Source organism: Osmerus eperlanus, chromosome 20 (assembly GCF_963692335.1).
Source record: "Osmerus eperlanus chromosome 20, fOsmEpe2.1, whole genome shotgun sequence".
NCBI classification, from domain to species: domain Eukaryota; kingdom Metazoa; phylum Chordata; class Actinopteri; order Osmeriformes; family Osmeridae; genus Osmerus; species Osmerus eperlanus.
The window spans coordinates 11,580,055-11,600,268 of NC_085037.1; the positions used below are offsets into that span (position 1 = coordinate 11,580,055).

The window sequence follows — 20,214 nt, forward strand, 5'->3', positions numbered from 1 at the left end:
GCGGGCGTTTGGGAAATTAAATTGCTTGGTGATTCTGCCTGACAGCCCAAACCGAGATAGTGTTCGTGTTACTGTAACTCTTAAGCTGGTCATGCAACATTCTGGACATTCTAAAAATAGGATTTTCAAAACTGTAAGCTCTGAAGCAGCCTTTGTTTTCAACATAATAAACAAAGTCTGCCAATCTTTCATAAGTTAAGTGTTACTATCTCAGCATTTACAGAGATACCGGATACGAATGTTTCATGGACTGCAGTAAGTACCATCTGCCGTCGTGTCCAAAACCTCCTTTATGAGACTTGGATCACAGAACGGCAGTTGAGGATGGAAGCAATAGAATCTAGGGATGCCCTGACACCTGTGACAATGACACTGCCACTGAATAACTATCCAGTTCGTTTCAGGAAGTGTTGTCACCTTTCTACAGTGCGTTTGCAGGTGACGTGCTACTATTCCCTTCCTCTGGTCTCGGAACAGCTGCTCACAACTCACACCTCTTCAAAACCCCAGCAGTCTCGTCCGGCTCGAGGGCCTCACAACCTTCACCCCCCACCACTAGACACGAAAACAAACCCATCACAAACAGACGTTTCTGACTAAGCACTCGTCAAAAAGAAAACCAACCTTTTCCCTACATCTCCAAGTGGAATTCAATTACGCTCTGGCCCGTTTCATCCATAAACGAAACATCAACAGGCGTTATTCTGATGACTTTTGAACTCATTTATCATTTCATTTTCATTTAGCAGACGCTCTTATCCAGAGCAACTTACAGTAAGTACAGGGACATTCTCCCCGAGGCAAGTAGGGTGAAGTGCCTTGCCCAAGGACACAACGTCATTTGGCACGGCTGGGAATCGAACCAACAACCTTCTGATTAATAGCCCGACTCCCTAACCGCTCAGCCATCTGACCCCCTTGAACTGCCTACAAAAACACCCATCTCTCTCGAACCATCAACTACATTACCCAGAACCCCCCCTCTTCTCACCTGTACAATCTCCAGCATCTCGTCGCGGCTGATGTAGCCGTTGCCGTCCAGGTCGTACATGCTGAAGGCCCACTTGAGCTTCTGCTCCAGCTTTCCCCGCGACGTCACGCTCAGAGCGATGATGAACTCCCGGAAGTCGATGGTGCCGTCGTTGTTGGTGTCGAACGTGCGGAACACGTGCTCGGCAAACTTGGAGGCGTCGCCGTAGGGGAAGAAGTTGGCGTAGATCTTCTTGAACTCCTCTACGTTGAGGTTGCCGCTGGGACAGTCCTTCAGGAAGCCCTGAGAGAGAGGGACAGGGAGGGGAGACCGTCAATGGGATCGAATGGCATCCTTAAACACATTCTAAAAAAGGAAAAGTCCATCTCCTGGTTGAGATAGAGGAGAGGTTGGAGGAGATGAGAAAATGGAAAGTGTTACATAGAAAGAATCTTCTGATTGGACTCATTTCACAAGTGTTTCCTCATCTCTTTTCCGACAGCCAGCTATTGGACAGGTGTGGAAAAGTTGAACAAGTCAGTGAGGTGATGTCTCAAGCTTCACATTTCCCCTCCATATGGGAGATATGTCTGGAGATAGAGGCCTTTCTGATTCCCTGCATCTGCCCGGCCAGAGCTACCCCTAGTGTTTACGTTAAGCGACATCCCGTCCATGAGATCCCTCTTCCCCTCTGTAGACTTTGTGTAATCTGTGTGAAGTGGATGCCATTAACACCACTTTGGCTCTGTAAACCCCCTCGACCCCTCAGGCTGAAACCAGGGGTCAGGGGTCAGCATGGAGCTCTGGAGAGGTGGCAGCGCAAGCAGGATGAAAAGACTCTCATCCACGATGAGTCACCGGGCTGCTAATGCAGATTTCATCGACACACACACACACAGGAGTGACAGCGAGGCCTGCTGTTTCACCAACCGTCTCTGGAGGAGGGGATCCCTCACTGATATGCTCCTCCCAAGGTTTCTTCCATTTTATCTCCTGCAGTGAGTTTTTTCTTCCTTGAGAGTTTAGGTTGGTTGAGGGGCAGTTCTATGGGCGTATGTGAAGCCCTCTGTGACATGCTTGCGTGTAAAAAGGGTTATACAAATACATTTTGATTTGATCACAGAGGCCATTATAGAACTGTCCTGGCGGGGACGGGGCGGGGGACGCTGGGTTTGTGAGGACGCAGGGCCGAAGCGGAGTGATGGCCACCGTGGAGCAGAGAGACGGAGACCAGCCGCAGGGCAGACAGACCGGGAGAGAGAGACACAGACCAGCTGCAGGGCAGACAGACCGGGAGAGAGAGACACAGACCAGCTGCAGGGCAGACAGACCGGGAGAGAGAGACACAGACCAGCTGCAGGGCAGACAGACCGGGAGAGAGACACAGACCAGCTGCAGGGCAGACAAACCGGGAGAGAGAGACGGAGACCAGCCGCAGGGCAGACAGACCGGGAGAGAGAGACGGAGACCAGCTGCAGGGAAGACAGACCGGGAGGCAGAGAGACACAGACCAGCTGCAGGGCAGACAGACCGTGGAGAGAGAGACACAGACCAGCTGCAGGGCAGACAGACCGTGGAGAGAGAGACACAGACCAGCTGCAGGGCAGACAGACCGGGAGAGAGAGACGGAGACCAGCTGCAAGGCAGACAGACCGGGAGGCAGAGAGATGCAGACCAGCTGCAGGGCAGACAGACCTGGAGGCAGAGAGACACAGACCAGCTGCAGGGCAGACAGACCGGGAGGCAGAGAGACACAGACCAGCTGCAGGGCAGACAGACCGGGAGAGAGAGACACAGACCAGCTGCAGGGCAGACAGACCGGGAGAGAGAGCTCTGCTACCTTAGCACAGAGATAAACACACTCCTGATTAAAGACCGTCGTAATGTTGTCAGAGATTAATGCCCAAACATAAACCCCTCCTATAAAAACAGAGGGCGAGAACAAGGAAAATATAGAGTGTTAGTGTGTGTGGGTGTGTGTGTGTGTGTGTGTGTGGGGGTGTGTGTGTGGGTGGGAGTGTGTGTGTGTGTGGGGGTGTGTGTGTGTGTGGGGGTGTGTGTGTGTGTGGGGGTGTAGGCGAAAGGACAGAAATATATAACCAACAGCTGGGAAATGTGAGGACAGGATTTATCTATTTGTATGGTTTATGAGTTCTTCCTGATAGGAGTTCCGGCTTCCTATTGGACAAACCATCACCAAAGATTGTGCCAAATGTGGTACTTGCATTCCATCGATGACGACTTTGTATAGACACACTTCAGCCCGTTAACAAACTCTGAGCTCTGCTCACCTTATGCTAAGAGCTCATTTAAAGCCTGGATGTCGATTAGGAATTGGATCCCAAGACGACAGCAGCTGGAGGGTAGGTTTCATTATACACGGTGGGACTTGTCTCACACACACACTTTTTTTGATAAAGGCAAATCTGTCCTCCATTTTTTATGAAGAAAATTATATTTTCTTCATAAAAATGCTCAGTTATTAATAAAAGCTGTCTCGTCCACATCTGAAAACAAACCTACACTCCTGGATGTAAGTGTGTGTGTGTGTGTGTTAGTTTGTAATAGTGTGTGTGGCTGTGTGTGCATATAAGTGTGTGTGTATACGTGTGCGTGTATATATTTCTGTAGGTGTGTGTATGTGTGTGTATATACATTTCTGTAGGTGTGTGTGTGTATGTCTGTAGGTGTGTGTGTGTATATATATATTTCTGTCGGTGTGTGCGTGTATATATTTCTGTAGGTGTGTGTATATCTGTAGGTGTGTGTGTGTGTGTGTATATATATGTTTCTGTAGGTGTGTGTATGTCTGTAGATGTGTGTGTGTGTGTATATATATGTTTCTGTAGGTGTGTGTATGTCTGTAGGTGTGTGTGTGTGTGTATATATATATGTTTCTGTAGGTGTGTGTATATCTGTAGGTGTGTGTGTGTGTGTGTATATATATGTTTCTGTAGGTGTGTGTATGTCTGTAGGTGTGTGTGTGTGTGTGTATATATATGTTTCTGTAGGTGTGTGTATGTCTGTAGGTGTGTGTGTGTGTGTGTATATATATGTTTCTGTAGGTGTGTGTATGTCTGTAGGTGTGTGTGTGTGTGTGTATATATATGTTTCTGTAGGTGTGTGTATATCTGTAGGTGTGTGTGTGTGTGTGTGTGTATATATATGTTTCTGTAGGTGTGTGTATGTCTGTAGGTGTGTGTGTGTGTGTGTATATATATGTTTCTGTAGGTGTGTGTATGTCTGTAGGTGTGTGTGTGTGTGTGTATATATATGTTTCTGTAGGTGTGTGTATGTCTGTAGGTGTGTGTATGTCTGTAGGTGTGTGTGTGTGTGTGTATATATATGTTTCTGTAGGTGTGTGTATGTCTGTAGGTGTGTGTATGTCTGTAGGTGTGTGTGTGTGTGTGTATATATATGTTTCTGTAGGTGTGTGTATGTCTGTAGGTGTGTGTGTGTGTGTATATATATGTTTCTGTAGGTGTGTGTATGTCTGTAGGTGTGTGTGTGTGTGTACCTTGTACCACTCCTGGAGCTCATGATCAGAGAACTCGGTGTTCTCCCGGAGGTCCTGCAGCATCTCCGGCCGCAGCTTGCTGTTCTGTTTCCCCATGGCAACGCGGCGACTCGACACCTGGTCTCCTCGACAACAGCAGCGACTACAGCAGGGACTACACCAGCCAGGCTGCTTCTCAGATCTGCCAATCAGAGGGAAAGAAGTTGGGGGTCAGCAACCAATCAGAAGTGGGGGGAAGGCACGTCCATGGTATTCAGCCAATGACACACAAGAGGAAAGGGTCAGTAACCAAGAAGAGATTAGGAAGAAGAAAGAAAAGGTCATTGACCAATGATATACTGGTGTGTGACTTGGCATGAGATTGAGCACACAGTGTAAATTAACAATGCTCAGGCCAGAAACAGCATATGTACTCTAATGGTATTCCAATGATACCTTTAAGACCAAGAGATCCTGTTTCCATCCTGCCTGCCAGATTCGGCCAAGGCACTGTAAAAGTAATGACAAACCAAGAGAAACTAAAACTGGCTTTCTCCCTTCTGCAGTTAGCATTACATAACACCGTGTCTCTCTCTAAATGGCAAACATTAACATTCCATTTAAGACTGTTCGTAAACGCTCCAGAATCATCCACACAGTGACGTCAAGAGCTCGACAACTGATCACATTTGGAGGGCTTATCTCTCCAGCTGTGTGGATGTGTGTCATCCCAGCCAAAGGAAAGATCTAGCACTCTTCTAATCTGAACTACAACACAACCGCACCAGAACACATTCAACACGTGTCATACACCGCATTAAGCATTCCAGTTACATTAATCACCATCACATAGAAAGACCTTTAGAAACAACCTTGTGTCACATAGCAGCTCCTGTGTAGTTACATTTTATTATGGTTTAGCGGAATGAGTTACAGTGAAAGTTGGTATGGGGGAGGTGGGGTTTTCAAAGGGTAAGAGGATGTCAACATTGATCTTTGACAACTTTTAACTGCCTCTTTGCAACAACCACTTACCCCTAAACACACTTTCCCCATAGCGGGCCTACTTACAATTTTGTAGTAAGCATGTAAAGATAAACAGATGTCAAAACCCTTTGTCTAAACTGAGCATGTTACTTCCCACTCCATATACAGAAAACCGGTTATACCTCACTCATGCAAGAACTCTAGGATAAAAGGAAAACTTAATTACAAGATTCAGACCACTCTGGACAGCCATAGACTTGTGTCCTTGCTGCATGCTGTAATAAACTTTCTTGACTCCATTGACTCTGTGCAGCCCTTGACAAAAGATTTTCCTAACAGTCTTCCAAAGAAAGCCTTAAAATATGATTTTAATATGAAATATTAGTAATAAAAACTATTAGGAAAAGTTATATTAGGAAAGTTAATCTAATAGATAATGACTAACTACAGTAGCATTCCTTTACAGATAATACGAAATACCATTTAAATATTAGTCAATTTGTAAGCATCTACAATGGTTGTACTAAAGGTATAGCCAATACATACAGTATATATAACATAAAGTGTTGCCTCACATTATATCCAACTATAGCTGTGAGATTTACTGTACTGGCCTTCTAAATAGCTGGGACATACATAGCTCTATACCAACTACAACACAATAAATCTGGCACTTATTAAGAAGGAACAGTGCAGTATGTATGAGAGTTTACTGTTGCTCTGTACAGGTGTTTTCCAGATTCTACGTTCCGTTTCAAACAGAGATAGAGCTGATGCTCGTTAGTGACTGTATGTGTGAGAGACTCATGTTATCTGGTAACTTACAGTATCGGGCTCTTCCTAGACTGAGTAATTAACCCGAGGGTTGTGTGTGTGTGAGTGAAGGAAGGAAGGAGTGTCTCAGTCTTGGCTTTTAGCTCAACAACCTCTCCCTCTCTATTTGGCTGCGGATCAAGAGGCTGATGCACTCAGACCAAACCTGAGACAAACAAGTCCTGAGCCCCAATAACAAGCTCAGGTTTGCATTCAGTACTTCAGACAGTTGAGTACGTGTTTCCAGAAAAACAGGGGATTGTTGATCATGAGGAGAATGGACCAGCGAGCTCCAGAACGCGCGCAGGACCTGCCCGCTACCGTGGCGAAGCTCTGAGCAGGTTAGAACCAGGACGACGTGATCAAATCAAAACGCCATCAACCACATCCTCCACTTAATGAACGAGTTATCAACCAATGAGAGCCAGTCATATTTATAAAAGGGTGCAGGATCCAGTACCCATTCATGGAGGGTCGATGAATGGGTTTTCTTCATCTGGATTTAGAGACAAGCACGTTTCCCAGGGTAAACGGTAAAATTGTTTAAGACCATGGTCTCCCCTGGTTGAAATGAGGACTGTGACCACGGTCCTTGAGGGCTTTGTTGCTTGATTTCCAGTTCCAGTGTTGCTTTCTCTATCAGCATTAAAAGTTGATTACATAGCCATGGGGTTCAGATTTGTAAGTATTCTGTCTCCGGGGATGTAATGACATCCATTAATCCTTCAGGTCCTCTTGAGAGGCCAACCATCGTCACCCCAGACCCCTGCCTGATGATGAGACCCCCTGCAGAGATGTTGAGAAGCAATGAGACCGAATCAGTAGGTCTCTCTAAACTGGTAATTTATTCGTTGTATATGAAAGGAGCTCCTTATCAGCAAAGTCACAAACGAGAGAATGTGTACATGAGCACACACACACACACATACACAGGAGGAAAGTCACACTGCAGTACCTGCAGTAATTAATAACTCCCACCTCCCAAGTCAAGCCACAGAACAAACAATGTCTGTGTGTGTGAGGTGTGTGTGCGCGCGTGTGTGTGCTTAGGAAGAGAATCCATACAACTCCTAAAATCAGATGCAACCACACACACGCGCACACACACACACACACACAGCATGCTCCCGTGCACACTGAGATAAGCAACTGCTGTTCATTTCCTGAAATCTCCACTCCACTTTGTCAACATCAAAAGGTTGACCTTTTCAATACACTCTTGATTTATTTTCCTCCCCCCCCCCCCCCCCCTCCCCCCGCAGCCTGAGAACTGAACAGTCACTTCTCAGACCAGCAGAAATGCCACGCTATCCCTGCTAGCCAAACTTGTTTTAATTCCCACCAACTCGTCCCAATCCCTCCAACCCTCCCATCAGTCTGTCCTGAGGCCTGACAACTCCACTGATTCACCCCTCCAGTCCAAGTGTCCGTGCTTGTTGATTTATTTCCAGTCATGTCAGAGGGCAGCCTGAAAGCGCGCACACACACACACACAAACTCTGGCCCCAGAACAGCTGTTCCAGCCCCTAACTGGGTCACCAACATCTGGAGTGATGATCCTCGTGAAGGGAGGGATGAACGGGTGAGATGGGAGGGGGGACAGAGAGAGGGACAGACTGAGAGAGACAGAAGAGGAAAGAGAACTGGTGGGAGAGTAGGGAGCTTTAGAGAGACATGAGGAGGGAGAGAAAACAGGAGGGGGGGATACTGGGAGAGAAGCGGGCCTTAGGAGCTGAATGTGAGCGAGTGAAAAATAACGAGACACAAAGAGAATGTGAGAGAGAGAGAGAGAGAGAGAGAGAGAGAGAGAGAGAGAGAGAGAGAGAGAGAGAGAGAGAGAGAGAGAGAGAGAGAGAGAGAGAGAGAGAGAGAGAGAGAGAGAGAGAGAGAGAGAGAGAGAGAGAGAGAGAGAGAGAGAGAGAGAGAGAGAGAGAGTAATACAGTGAATGAGCAGCACTGCTGGGTAGAGGACAGGAGCTGAAGAGTCTTGGACGGGAATACAAGCTTGCCCTTCTCAGCCTGAGGGCCTGAGTGTGACTGGAACATGAAAACAAGGTTGATTACAACATCAGGGAGAGACATGGATGGATAGATAAGATAGAGAGAGATGGAGAGTGAGACACACACACACACACACCTTTAGAAATAGCAGGTCTTTCCCCTCCTACTCCACGGGTAAACGTGCTAATGAGACAAAATGCCTCCCTAACTATCCTCTCAGCCCAGGCCAAGCCATTAGAGAGAGAGAGAGAGAGAGACAGAGGGAGAGAGAGAGAGAGAGAGAGAGAGAGAGAGAGAAAGAGAGGGAGAGAAAGAGAGAGACACGCAGAGGGGTGGGGGCAGAATGGAGTGGGCTGTATTTGGAAAAGCAAACAAGCCAAGAGCTGGCACCAACATGCGAGACAGATCAAAAAGATGTATGCATTGATTTCCCCCCACCACCACCTCGCTTCATCCCTTTCTCTCCTCTCCTTTGTTAGGCACCAGTAATCTGAGTGGCCACCTGAGACATTCTTCCCTCCATCTTTTTGTTTTGTTTTTAACACAAGACTCTTTCGTTTCTGTAGCACTTAATCACACTCCCCGTCTATATATTTCGTTTTTTTATATATATAATATATATATATATATATATATATATATATATATATATATATATATATATATATATATATTATATATATATATATATATATATATATAAAACTAAATTCCTCATTCCAATTTCCTATAATTACATAACAAACCTCATCTTCTCCTGCTCTGCAACACTCCTCCGGGGTTCTAGACCCTTCTATTATTATCTCCATTCCATCTCTTGTCTCCCTTTCCTCCCTCCTTCCCCTACAAGAGGCTCTGACCTGTCACATTCTCTCCATCCTTACTACATCCATCTTTTCTTTCTTTTGTGATCCCTCATTTGGAGGGAGAAACCCCCTGGAAGAAGAAGAAGTGTCAGAGAATCCAGATATACATCTATCCATCTGAGACAGAGAAAGAGAGATATATGCATTGAGAGCGGTCGAGATATATGTGGAGATCGAGATATACAGTATATCTCGATCTCCCCATATCTATATATAAAGAGAGAGATCTACAGACAAAAAGACACAGAGAGACAAAGAGAGGCAGAGTTAATGGAGGTGTTAAAATAAGAATGAGGCCTGGTCCTTGGTGTGGCTGTCTCCCAATTTTCATTAGAGTAGAAACTCTACATTCAACAGCTACTCTCTGTGAAACACCAACCACACCATCGCACACAGACACACAAACACACACACACACCAACAGTGGATGGTGCTAGTTTGTGAGGTGTTGCTAAAAATCTTTATGTACATTAGATAAGACCAAGTGTGGTCAGTGGTGCTCTCTGTCATTCGAGAGCCGGTCCACAGCTGGAAGCTTAAGATTATATGAACGACTGCAGTTAAAAGGGCGGGGTTCCAGAGAGAGAATGGGAATTGCATTTGGTCAACTACAGACCAAGGGTTTAGGGTCAATCTGTTGACGAAAGACAAATAGAGAGAAAGAGATAGAGACAGGGTCAAGTAAGGATAGATATGATGTAAGAAAGGGAGAGAGAAAGAAAGAGCGATGGAGGGATATTAAAGTCCAGTAGATTATCGAACTGCAGGGAACAGGATAATTCACTCTACATCTACATGTCTGTCCGTCAGTTCTGTGGAGGAGTACAATATTCTCTCAAACTAGTTTAACCTAACTGATATGATTTACAACAAAAGGGTTGTACATACCACACACACACACACTATTTTTAGGAACCTAGACCTCCTTTACAGAAAGCCCTGTTGGGGGGGCACGTGGATCTGGGACCTCGTTTTAGGAACACCACCTGAGAGTCATGCTATTTCGATCTGGGTCAACCAGACAGGGAATTATGTGGTCTGGCTCCAACCAGAAGTGACTGTTCTCTGTTACATCCCTGAATGATACAATTGAAATAACCTCAATGTCTTACATAATAAACCAGGATGGAGTTTTCTTCTACAGGAACTAAGACGGGCCAAAAAACACGCGATGTGTAGGCAAGTACACGCACCAGCCCACACACTTATTCCTTTGTGAGAAAGGCTTGCCTTTTTTTCTACAAAAGAACCTGAACACACTCAACCAGCAGGATGGAGGAGCATCCACTTTCAAAAGAACACGAATGGAAAATATGAATACGACAAAAGTCCAACTCGTGACTGATTTCACCAGCCAGATTCCTCCCCCCCCCCCCCCCCCCCAGCACTTAACCCTTGTGTTATCTTCGGGTCGTTCTGACCCATCAGTCATTGTGACCCACCGTCTTATTGCGACAACTTTACCGCATACAAAAACAAAGTGAAGCATTTTCTTTTAACCGTTGGGCTGTCTCAGACCCCCCACATTGCGAAGGTTAAAAGAAAATTATTTTTATTTGTTTTTGTATTGGGTAAAATTGGGTAAACACAACGATGGTTCGTTATGAACCTTTGGGTCATGTGACCCGAAGGCAGCACGAGGGTTAAACACTTACTCAATAAAACGTATTGATTAAATGAGAGCCTTCATATGCTAATTAATAAACGGACTTCCCTACGGTGACAACTCATTCAGCTTTCATACAGTTTCAAAGCTGCACACGAATTTAGAGAAGTCACACACAACATGAAATCAGAGTGCACAGTGTTTAGTGTGTGTATGGTCACGTTTTCATGTCGGATAATGAAATGTATATAGAGAGAAACGCAGAAAGACAAGGAGACGTAAAGAGTGAAAGATAGAGCTACAGAGACGGGGGGAAAGAAGATACAGCGAGAAAGAAAGAAATAAACTGAAAAACTGAGGAAGAGAGAAACAGATGAGACTGACAAAGGGAACAAAACAATGGCTCTGTTAATGTCGTAAACTGCAGCTGTAATAATATTAATATCACCACTCGGTGGTCATTCCATTTGGCCCATGCTTCGATAACCATCGGGCTTCAAACGGTAAAACGTGATGGAAGCCAGCAACATTTGGGGCCGTGTCTTGACCGTTCTGTTCGGAGGCTTTAGAACAGTGCGTGGGCGCAACAGACAGTCTGTTATGGCCCATACGGCCGAGGTCGACTCTACAGCTGGCTATACGACGATACTCTGTGTACGTGTGTGTGTATGGGGGGGTTAACTACTCCATTCCAACTAGGGACAGTTGGTTAATCAGAAAGAAAGCAGTTTTTAATGACAATTTGCTAATTAGGCCTACACGTTCTGGTCCAAAGAAGGGTAAAAAAATAATGTAACACAATGTATTATGAGGGCCGCTTAGAAGGAGGTATCAACTGTAATGATAATGAAGACCCTCTGCTCCATCTCCTTCCACGTACTTCCTTCCTACCGCTCCGTTTTGTCACAGTATCGGCTGTTTGAAACACAGTGACAGTGCGTTCACACTGCAGCGGAGCGGGCGGCGCGTGGCGTCGGCTTCCAATTCATTTTCAATGAAACCAGGCGTTGACGCTCGCGTAGGGCATTGTGGGAAGGCGAGCGGAGCGTTGCAAGTTGGATTTTCTCAACTTTATGTAAATGAGGAGCGTGAAAACGCTAGCGTTGGCCAATCGGATTGGTTTCTTGTTTCTTGTAACGTAGCAACTGTTCGTCATGGTAAACATTTCTAGGTTTGACAATTTCAAGATGGAGGAGAAACTTTTCGTATGTGTCTGCACACCCAGTTCTGTTCAGAACAAAGTTACTAATGTGACGAGCCTGAATTTAAAGATTACATTAAACTAATAATGCATGGTGCATGGTTGCCGATGTCGTCATTGTTCCTAGTGTGTTTTTATAGCCTACTTTTAAATGTAGTCGTCACATTACGTGACTGTTCTGTGCCACTGCTAGCTCGCTAGCCCAGCCTACAAACGACTGGTTGAGTGACCGGTGGCGTAACATGTATTCTACTGTAATCTTGCACTAGTAAAATCTTGCACTTACATAAATGTTGTGTAAAAGTGGTATTTTGATCGATATTGTGAGTACATTAACCCAAATCTGCACGCTTGGCCATGACTACAACAGTGACCTTAGAGAACTACAACTCTGTATTAACTTGTCTAACACGCCCCCGAGCGTGGTGTACTGTGGGAAGGCAAGCGATGCAGAGCGTTAAAAAACGCTGCAGTGTGAACGCACTACAGTCGGTGAAACTCTAGCTCAGGGACCTGTGCGTAATAATAAAAATGAAAGAAAATAAAAAAAAATCTGCTGGCTGCTAGTCTTGCAGGATACTAGCTGCTTCCCTGGCTGTTCACCTCGCAGCCCACGTCTCCATTTGCTGTCGATCGTCAAATTCGTTCGTATCTCCACACCACGCAGATGGCGTTACCTTTAAAAAGAGATTATCAACATTTAGATCTACGTCCTCATGGAAAAGGTTAAATCTCGCGAGTCATTGTCCCTTTCCACGCGGCTTCTCATTTCGCCAACAGCGGGAATTCTTACCCAGGGCGATTATTCTACTCACTTTGCTATCTTTCAAGAGGCATACATTACTGTCCAACTGCACTTTCATGAAAGGGAAAATGACATAGCCATTATGTCTATGCTGCTCATGTTAAATTGACCTGGTAAAGTGAGAACATCACTTAAAAGGCTGGATATGTAAATTGCCTGACATCAAGGCGTGTATTTGGATAGCGACAGAGAAGCCCTCAGCATGGTTTACGTTGGAGGCACGGAACTTTCCAAAACGAGTGCAGTGTTGTTTATATTATTTGTAAAATTGTTTACATTCTTTGGTGGATTTATCTGACCCCATCTGTAGGCCTACGTGGTTTTATATATGACAAAATGGCGATCGAATGGCTGTAGACATTTTAACGGCAATGTTGTTTCCGCTCCAGCTGGGGTCAATGAGGGGCATAAAAACTCGGACACAGGATGTATGGTGGCAGGATTATCCCAGGGATGGACAAGGATTATATGCACAAATTATTAAACCACTTCTCACCACCAAACACGCAGACAACTGCACGACAGCCATGCACACACACTTTTCGTTTAAGTGGAGAGGGAAAAGGCGAATAGGACTTTCATTTCACAGACCATTTGGCTACCATTGTGTTCGGAAATAAACGATGTTTGGCCGCTCTGCCGGCTGCGGAGGACTACGGTGGTATAGAGGCGTTCCACTTTTAGCAGTCATCCATCTGCTGTAATACAAAACCACTCGCCCCCATCATCTCCTGTAGCCTCTCCTCTTCCTCTTCCCTCCATCCCTGCTCTTCCTCCAGTCTCTTGTGTCGGCTTATCGTTTTTGAAACAGCGTCAATCTATGCTAAATGCTGCTGGCCCTCCGTGCGGGCTAGAACCTTCCCTTGGTAGCTCCGCATCTCTCCAACAGCCCACCGCTCTGCCAAAAACACCCTTCCTACTCAGCCCCTCCACCCCCCCTCCCTCCCTCTCCTAAAAATAAACCGTATTTCTCTCTCCATCCAACCTCTCAATAGACAGACGATAAATACATCTAACACATATTTAAGAAACTAAACGAAAAAAAAAATATACATGTATAAAAATGTTTTTCTTAAAGTTTATCAAGCAGCAGTCAGTTCCAACAGCTAGTTTGCTCCGGGCGTTCAGTTTGAAGTCCTCTGCGGATTCAAAAAATGGGGGCATTGCTCGTTACAACACTCCAGGGTCACAGGCTTTCGATGCACAGGGGTGTATTTCAGCTCCTGTCCCAAGGTGTCCGCACGCCACGGCACTGTGGTGAGGGCCCAAAAAACACACACACACACACACTCTCATACACACACACACTTCCCCAGATGACGATGGTAATTATTCTCCCAGCGTCAACTTGGTTGCCGGGGGCGATTCAGTTATTCGGGTCAAGGAGAACTGCGATGACGCCTCCTGGTGGAGGGGAGGGGGGAGGGAGGGACGGAGAGAAGGAGAGAAACAGATGACAGAACGCAGGGTTGGCAGGCTGGCAGGGACGGAGGGCGGAGAGGGAGGTGTGAAGGGCAGGGGAGCGTCTTCTTCAGCTTGCCCTGCATGTGATCTCTGGCACAGGAAATGACGACAAGGTTATCAGCCCCCCCCCCCCCCCTGTCCTCAACTAATCCCTCCTCCGCCCCCCTGCCCTCTCACTCTTCCTCCATCCTGTCTTCCATTCTCATCTGCATCTTTCACAGCCACTAGTCTATTTATACCGCTACAAAAAACACAACTATATTTTTCCCCTTCCAAATCAGACACAACCTCCCTCTCACCCCCCACCCCAATATCACACACACCTACAAACAAACACACACACACACGCACCCTCATTCCCAAGTGTGTGACTCATCTATTACTGCCTCATGGCATTGTGGGAAAATCCAACAAGGAAGAAGTATGTGTGTTAGTGTGGTTATTTGTCTGTGTGTGTGTGTGTGCGCACGTGTTTTGGTGGTGTATGCGGGAAACAGAGTGACTGGAGGGGATGCAGTCTGACTAGGGTGGAGGGGGGTGGGGTGACAAAGCCATCACACTAATGTGGGAGAGAGAAGACATTGCTCTCTAATATACTTACATAAAGAGGATTTAACAGCCACTGTGTGTTCCTACAAAGTCGAAGCCTGACTCAGGTCCTCATGAGATATTTCACTGTCTGCAACTTCAAACACAACCAAAGAGTCAGATCAGTGACTAGACTTGCATTCATGACCAGAGGGCAAAGAATTCCCCAAATAAGGTTGAAGCATCTAGTTTACTGGGAAGGGTGGAGGGATGTATGTGCGGGGGGTGGTGGGGGGGGAGGGTGGTTGGAGGCCTTGGGAAACAACTCCCAACTCCCAAGAAAAAAAAAAAAAAAAAGGAGAAATAATTGGAAAAGAATGCTAGGCCAACCTCGCAGCATCATACACGTCTTGCTATCCCCATTTCCTGTGGTGACGAGAGAGAGAGAGAGAGAGAGGAGTGAGGGGGGTCTAAAAATACACCCGCGCCCGCCTACTTCCGTCACAAACACAAACGGCCAGCTCAGCCAGAATTTCCCCTTCACCGGTGATCATGTTGCGCCCACAGTGAGGGCCGCGAGCCGGGAGAACACTTCCCACAATCCCCCACTTCGACAGAGGTTGGTGGGCTCTCCTCCAGGCTCAGCGCGGAAAAAAACAAAAGTAAGTTTTAGCAGATGTCTCTCTCTCTTTTCCCCTCATCATCCCTCTCCATCTTCCTCCGACGTCCTCTAACAGAGAAAACACCGACAGGCATTTGTTAAAAAATCCCACATCGGCCTACCATGCACTGCCGTCCAAATATCCCACACGTCACCCTCCCTCTCGTTCTCTCCGTCTCTCTCATCTTCAACGCCTCCTCCAATTTCTTTCCTTCTTTCCCTTATCTGTATTCCCCCTCTCCATTCCGTAAGTTACTGCCAACGCAGTCCTAACTCATCACTGTGCAAGGACAGAGTAGCAGCAACCAAACACAACATGTCCTAGTCACAACGACCCGAACGGCTATGCCGACTCAAGCCAGAAACATAAGACGCACATGTTGACAAAAAAGGACATGTTTGGATTCCTGCTATAAAACCAAAAAGCTATTAACGCCATCTGCCTCTCTTCAACGGAAATGGGGAGCCAGAATATAGAGCAACCAATCGAGATAGCTGCTGTTGTTTTTTTTGCTGGAGTTTGACAGTAGGGCTACAGGCTACTCCTGCCCCCAGAGAGACTGGATGACTTGCGAGGAGAAATGACTGCAGGCCCTTATTGAGACTGCTTGTAGTGCTTCCAATCCATCAGGTGCCACATTGATTTTTTTCCCCTTTCTGATTGGTCTCTCTATTAATGCCCAGAAAGTGCCCTGAGCTGCCTTGCAAATGCACCGGGCGCCTTTCGTTTAGGCGGCAGCGGCAGCCACACAACGCTCTGCAGCTTTATTACAGAACATTCTTTCTCATCATCTCCTGTGTGCTCGACTCAATATGTTGTCATTTTTTTCTTCAGCGCAGTCAGGTCCTTCACTTCTGTTGGGATAAAAGCGCTCCACACAGACACAGCTGCAGGGCACTTCAGCATGAAATTTCCCTACATTCTGTTCAGGCATATGAGAGTCATCTATATTGAAAGGACCCTTGAGGACAGAGAACCAAGGGGGGAAATCATTCCGTTCCAGCAGGGGTCCGTGGGCTTCAGATCGAGGCCTAGTTACATCTCTCTTCCCTTCTTTATTTACCAGAGAGCTCCGGTGTAAATGAAAGAGGGAAGGTTGAGGCCTTTCCAGAAGAATAGGAAGATGAAGAGGAGGAAGGTCATTCTGAATACACGGCTCCTGCAGGGGGCTTCTGTTAGAGATGGACAGATGAAAGGGGAGAGAGAACGGAGGAGAGAGAGGGAGGAAGAAAGGTGGGGGGGGGGAGATCTTGAAGTGTGATCTTAGCCAAGGCAGCAGGGCTCAGGTGAGACACTTCCATGCCTTCTCTTCACTGACTGCTGTCAGCTCACTAGGACACACAAAGCTACTGATTGTGCATTCATAATGTGCCACTTGCTGTCACACAGACACACTGTTCCGTGTCCACACGCACTCCCTTTGAGTTCATTAACACAACCACACACCAGGAACGGGGAGTAATTTGCTGCCCTTTCATATCATAATGGATGGAGGTGGTGTGGAGAGGAGAATAGTCTGAGAACCTTCATGTTCACATTACATCTCAGGCCTCAATATGCACTCCACTACCAGCACCACAGGGGGGGGGGGGGGGGGGGGGGTCCATAACAAGAGACTGCACACACAGCAGCACACACCAATGGTCAACAATACAGCCCTCATATCCATCCATGTTGATGCAGGTCCAAGCAGCCCATCCACGTGAACAGAGGGTATATGGAGAGAGGGATGATATAGGGCAGAGATGAAAGATTGTAAGTGGATATCTGTTTCTTTTGATATCCCGTGCAAGTTCCAACCATCAGTTAAAAGATTGAGACACAAGTGGTCATCTAGGACGCTTCTGAGACTGGCTTCGGTCTCCTGTCTGAGTGTGTGTGTTTCTGAATCAAGACCAGTCACTTGTCATACTAACAGACAGGCACGAATACTACTTGGATGTATTTACAGTCAGAGGGTAAGGCATCTAATATCTCACTGACAGCATACTAAACCAGGAAAAATCTTATAATACAAATATAAACAGATGAGTTCCGTCTTTTCTGGTGATCTTGTTCCATCACCCTGTTTTGGTTTAGTCTCTGCCTTGGTGGACTGACTGATGAAGCTTAAAGGCAGACCCCCAGGATAAACACAATCACATGAGAACTAGGGGGTGCACACACACACACACACACACACACACACACACACACACACACACAGGGTTTTCTGTCTCTGACCTCCCTGCTCTCACAGTACATTGCCGAAAGGTGTTCTTTCCAAGAACCTCATGCTACAGTAGTGGATGTGTATGTGTTTCAGAAAACAACAGAGCACGTCATTTATCTCTTTATGCAACAGTCCAGCATTGACACCAATGCCTCCATATGCACAACAAACAACAGCAATAACAACATCTGGTCGACACTAACACCAAAGAGCATCGCCGTTTACCAATAATAATTTCTCCTCATTTGTGGACCATTATCCAATTTGATGTACTCAGGCGCCATAGTCCTTTGAATCAGTGAACAATAGACCCCATTTACTTTAGAATGTCAATGCAAAAAAAAGGGTTACTAAACTAATATTCTATTGGAAGAATCAAAGGAAAAGTCGATTTTTTGAGGGGGTAGTTCCTTATCCAGCCAAAACATTAACCCCGGGGTCACAGGGCCTAGTTATTGACATTCTCATACATCTTTTCTTGATTGGGTCTCGCTGGGTAGGTTACTAGATTGGAATTTTGAAAATGTCAATAACTACTATGCACTGTTCATGACTGCAGAACCAGGTGTCTGACGACAATCATAGAAATCATCTCTCTTTCATACAGGCACTGCGTTTAAGTACTTGAGATGTAATTGTAGGGGGTAATCCTTTTGTTTTGTCCAGTGTGCTCGGTAGGTGAGATGTGGTTAGTAAATACAGACTGTTCCTTTGATCAAAGAAATATTGTGGAACTATGCACTACAAATCCTCTTCTGCCGTACTTTCCCCTGCGCGCTACTTGTATGTCGCTTTGGATAAAAGCGTACTAAATGAACACTATCTCAATTGAAATGTAAACAGTAAACCGGAAGGCAAGCCCTTACAAATAGTAGGATTGTATATATTGCATGTGACGTTGAGTCCTCAATGGTTATCATGAAGTTTCTCACAACTTAATTCCACTGCTGTCATAAAAACAGGTGCCAACAGTAGCACGTGATCATAAGAAAATACCGAACTTCTCCGATATTAGGAAACAACGAGAAAGTGGGGTTAAATCTTTCTCCGTCTGCCCTTAGTGACGGTTCTATAAATCCCACGCCAGATCCCGATATCTTGAGTATGGATTAAATGATAAATCCGTGATTTTACGTGGCACATACATTGTAAAATATTATATAGACGCGTTTAGGAGAGGAGAGCCGCCGTCTGATGGGACTCTTGGATGCAAAAGAAAGTGATGCTACGTCATTACCAGCTGTTACAGCCCCAAAGTAACTAAAAGCTTCTTTTTCTTTCTTTCTTTTTCACCAACACATACTGACGGAACAACGTGAAATATGAAACACCGATTTTAACATGAAGCTCCTAATTTGCAAACGGGCTACTAATTATGCTGCACAAATACAAAAGTATGCATAATAGATTACAATTCTTAGGCCTACTTCCCAACAATAGCATCTCGTGATAGGCAGGGTCAGGGGGAGAAAGAGGGAGAGATGAGAGTTGAATAGAGGAAGTAGGGGGAGGGAGTAAAAACGAGAAAAGGAAAGCAGAAAGGAACAAACCACTTTTGAGCACACCGCGCATTGCCAATGCCCATATATCAGAAGGCTCACGTAAAGAAGGATGCGTTTATTTCTTAAACGTGTTAAATTAAAGTAATTTATTTTTGGTATAGGCTACACTTTAGAATGCATCTTTCCCAACATTCTTTAACACGAGGATAGCACATGTGCAGGCAACAGTCAAATCATAAGCTATCCATTTGCGAAAAATACTTCCAGTTAGAACTATGTTAATACAGAGGAGGAGGGCATAACGTTCTTTTAGCCTACAAGACCGTTCCAAGACACACTGAGATAAACAAAAGCCGCCTACGTGTCGTGCAGCAACGTCGCTGTCAAAAGCCATCCGCGGGCCCTTACAAATTGAATGCTGATGAAAACAGACTACTTCCAGCATTTCCTCTAAATTTAGATAGAACCGAAACAGCGTAAGTTCTTACCCGATTCAACAGAGTTCCTTGCTCTTGGTATATGAGCGTGCGACGAAGGAGACGTTTAGAGATGAAGAGATGCTGTCTGGATTTTGTCTGCGTTCCCCGGTTGCGAATAGCAGGCTTCCGACTGGCTGCTCTTCACACTGTCAAGCCTACTGCGCTGTAGCTGCTACTGCGGACAAACCCCCGAAAACCATGTTATCGTGCCTTCACACACCCCGCGAGACAACGAGCAGGCTGAGGTCTGAGCGGTAACGGGCAGCGAGCGTGTTTTTACTGGACAGAGATTGGAGAGTGTCGGTTCTAGCTGGAACTGTGCTGGTATATGCGCATTTAAGGAGGGGGATGGTGTTGGTATTACGTGGGACCGGTTTAAGTTAAAAAGACGCTTCGCCTATTGCACGATTGTATGTTTGTCAGAACAGTTCCTCAGTCTTTCCCTCCCTCCTCTCTTCCTCCTCCCTCTCGTGCTCGGGCTCTTGAATCAGATGCACCTTCCAGTAAAAGAGGGTGCTTTAGAACTAGGTTTTTCATCATTTTGTTTTGGTTGTTATAGAGGTTTTTAAATAACCTTTTTAAGAGGGTTATTGTATCATTAATGGATATTGTTTATTTACCC

General features: G+C 45.8%; 1 protein-coding gene across 1 annotated transcript; it reads right to left on the bottom strand.

Moving 5' to 3' along the window:
- Window positions 1–498: 498 nt before the first annotated feature.
- On the bottom strand, window positions 499–19,911 carry LOC134006976 (hippocalcin-like protein 1). The gene is made up of 4 exons (XM_062446089.1): window positions 19,602–19,911; window positions 4,488–4,668; window positions 992–1,273; window positions 499–555 (listed from the first exon to the last, which is right to left on the bottom strand). The coding sequence occupies exons 2-4, from the start codon at window positions 4,581–4,583 to the stop codon at window positions 499–501; spliced, it is 435 nt and encodes a 144-aa protein (XP_062302073.1). The 5' UTR covers window positions 4,584–4,668; window positions 19,602–19,911.
- Window positions 19,912–20,214: the final 303 nt, after the last annotated feature.

What these genes read in the sequence shown, in the direction of transcription:
- LOC134006976 (XM_062446089.1), bottom strand. Translation starts at nt 4,583, where the DNA reads ATGGGGAAACAGAACAGCAAGCTGCGGCCGGAGATGCTGCAGGACCTC. An exon ending in AGCTCCAGGAGTGGTACAAG is followed by an intron (nt 1,274 to 4,487) that starts GTACACACACAC and finishes CCTCTCTCTCAG; the next exon opens with GGCTTCCTGAAGGACTGTCC. An exon ending in AGATGCTGGAGATTGTACAG is followed by an intron (nt 556 to 991) that starts GTGAGAAGAGGG and finishes TTTCGTGTCTAG; the next exon opens with TGGTGGGGGGTGAAGGTTGT.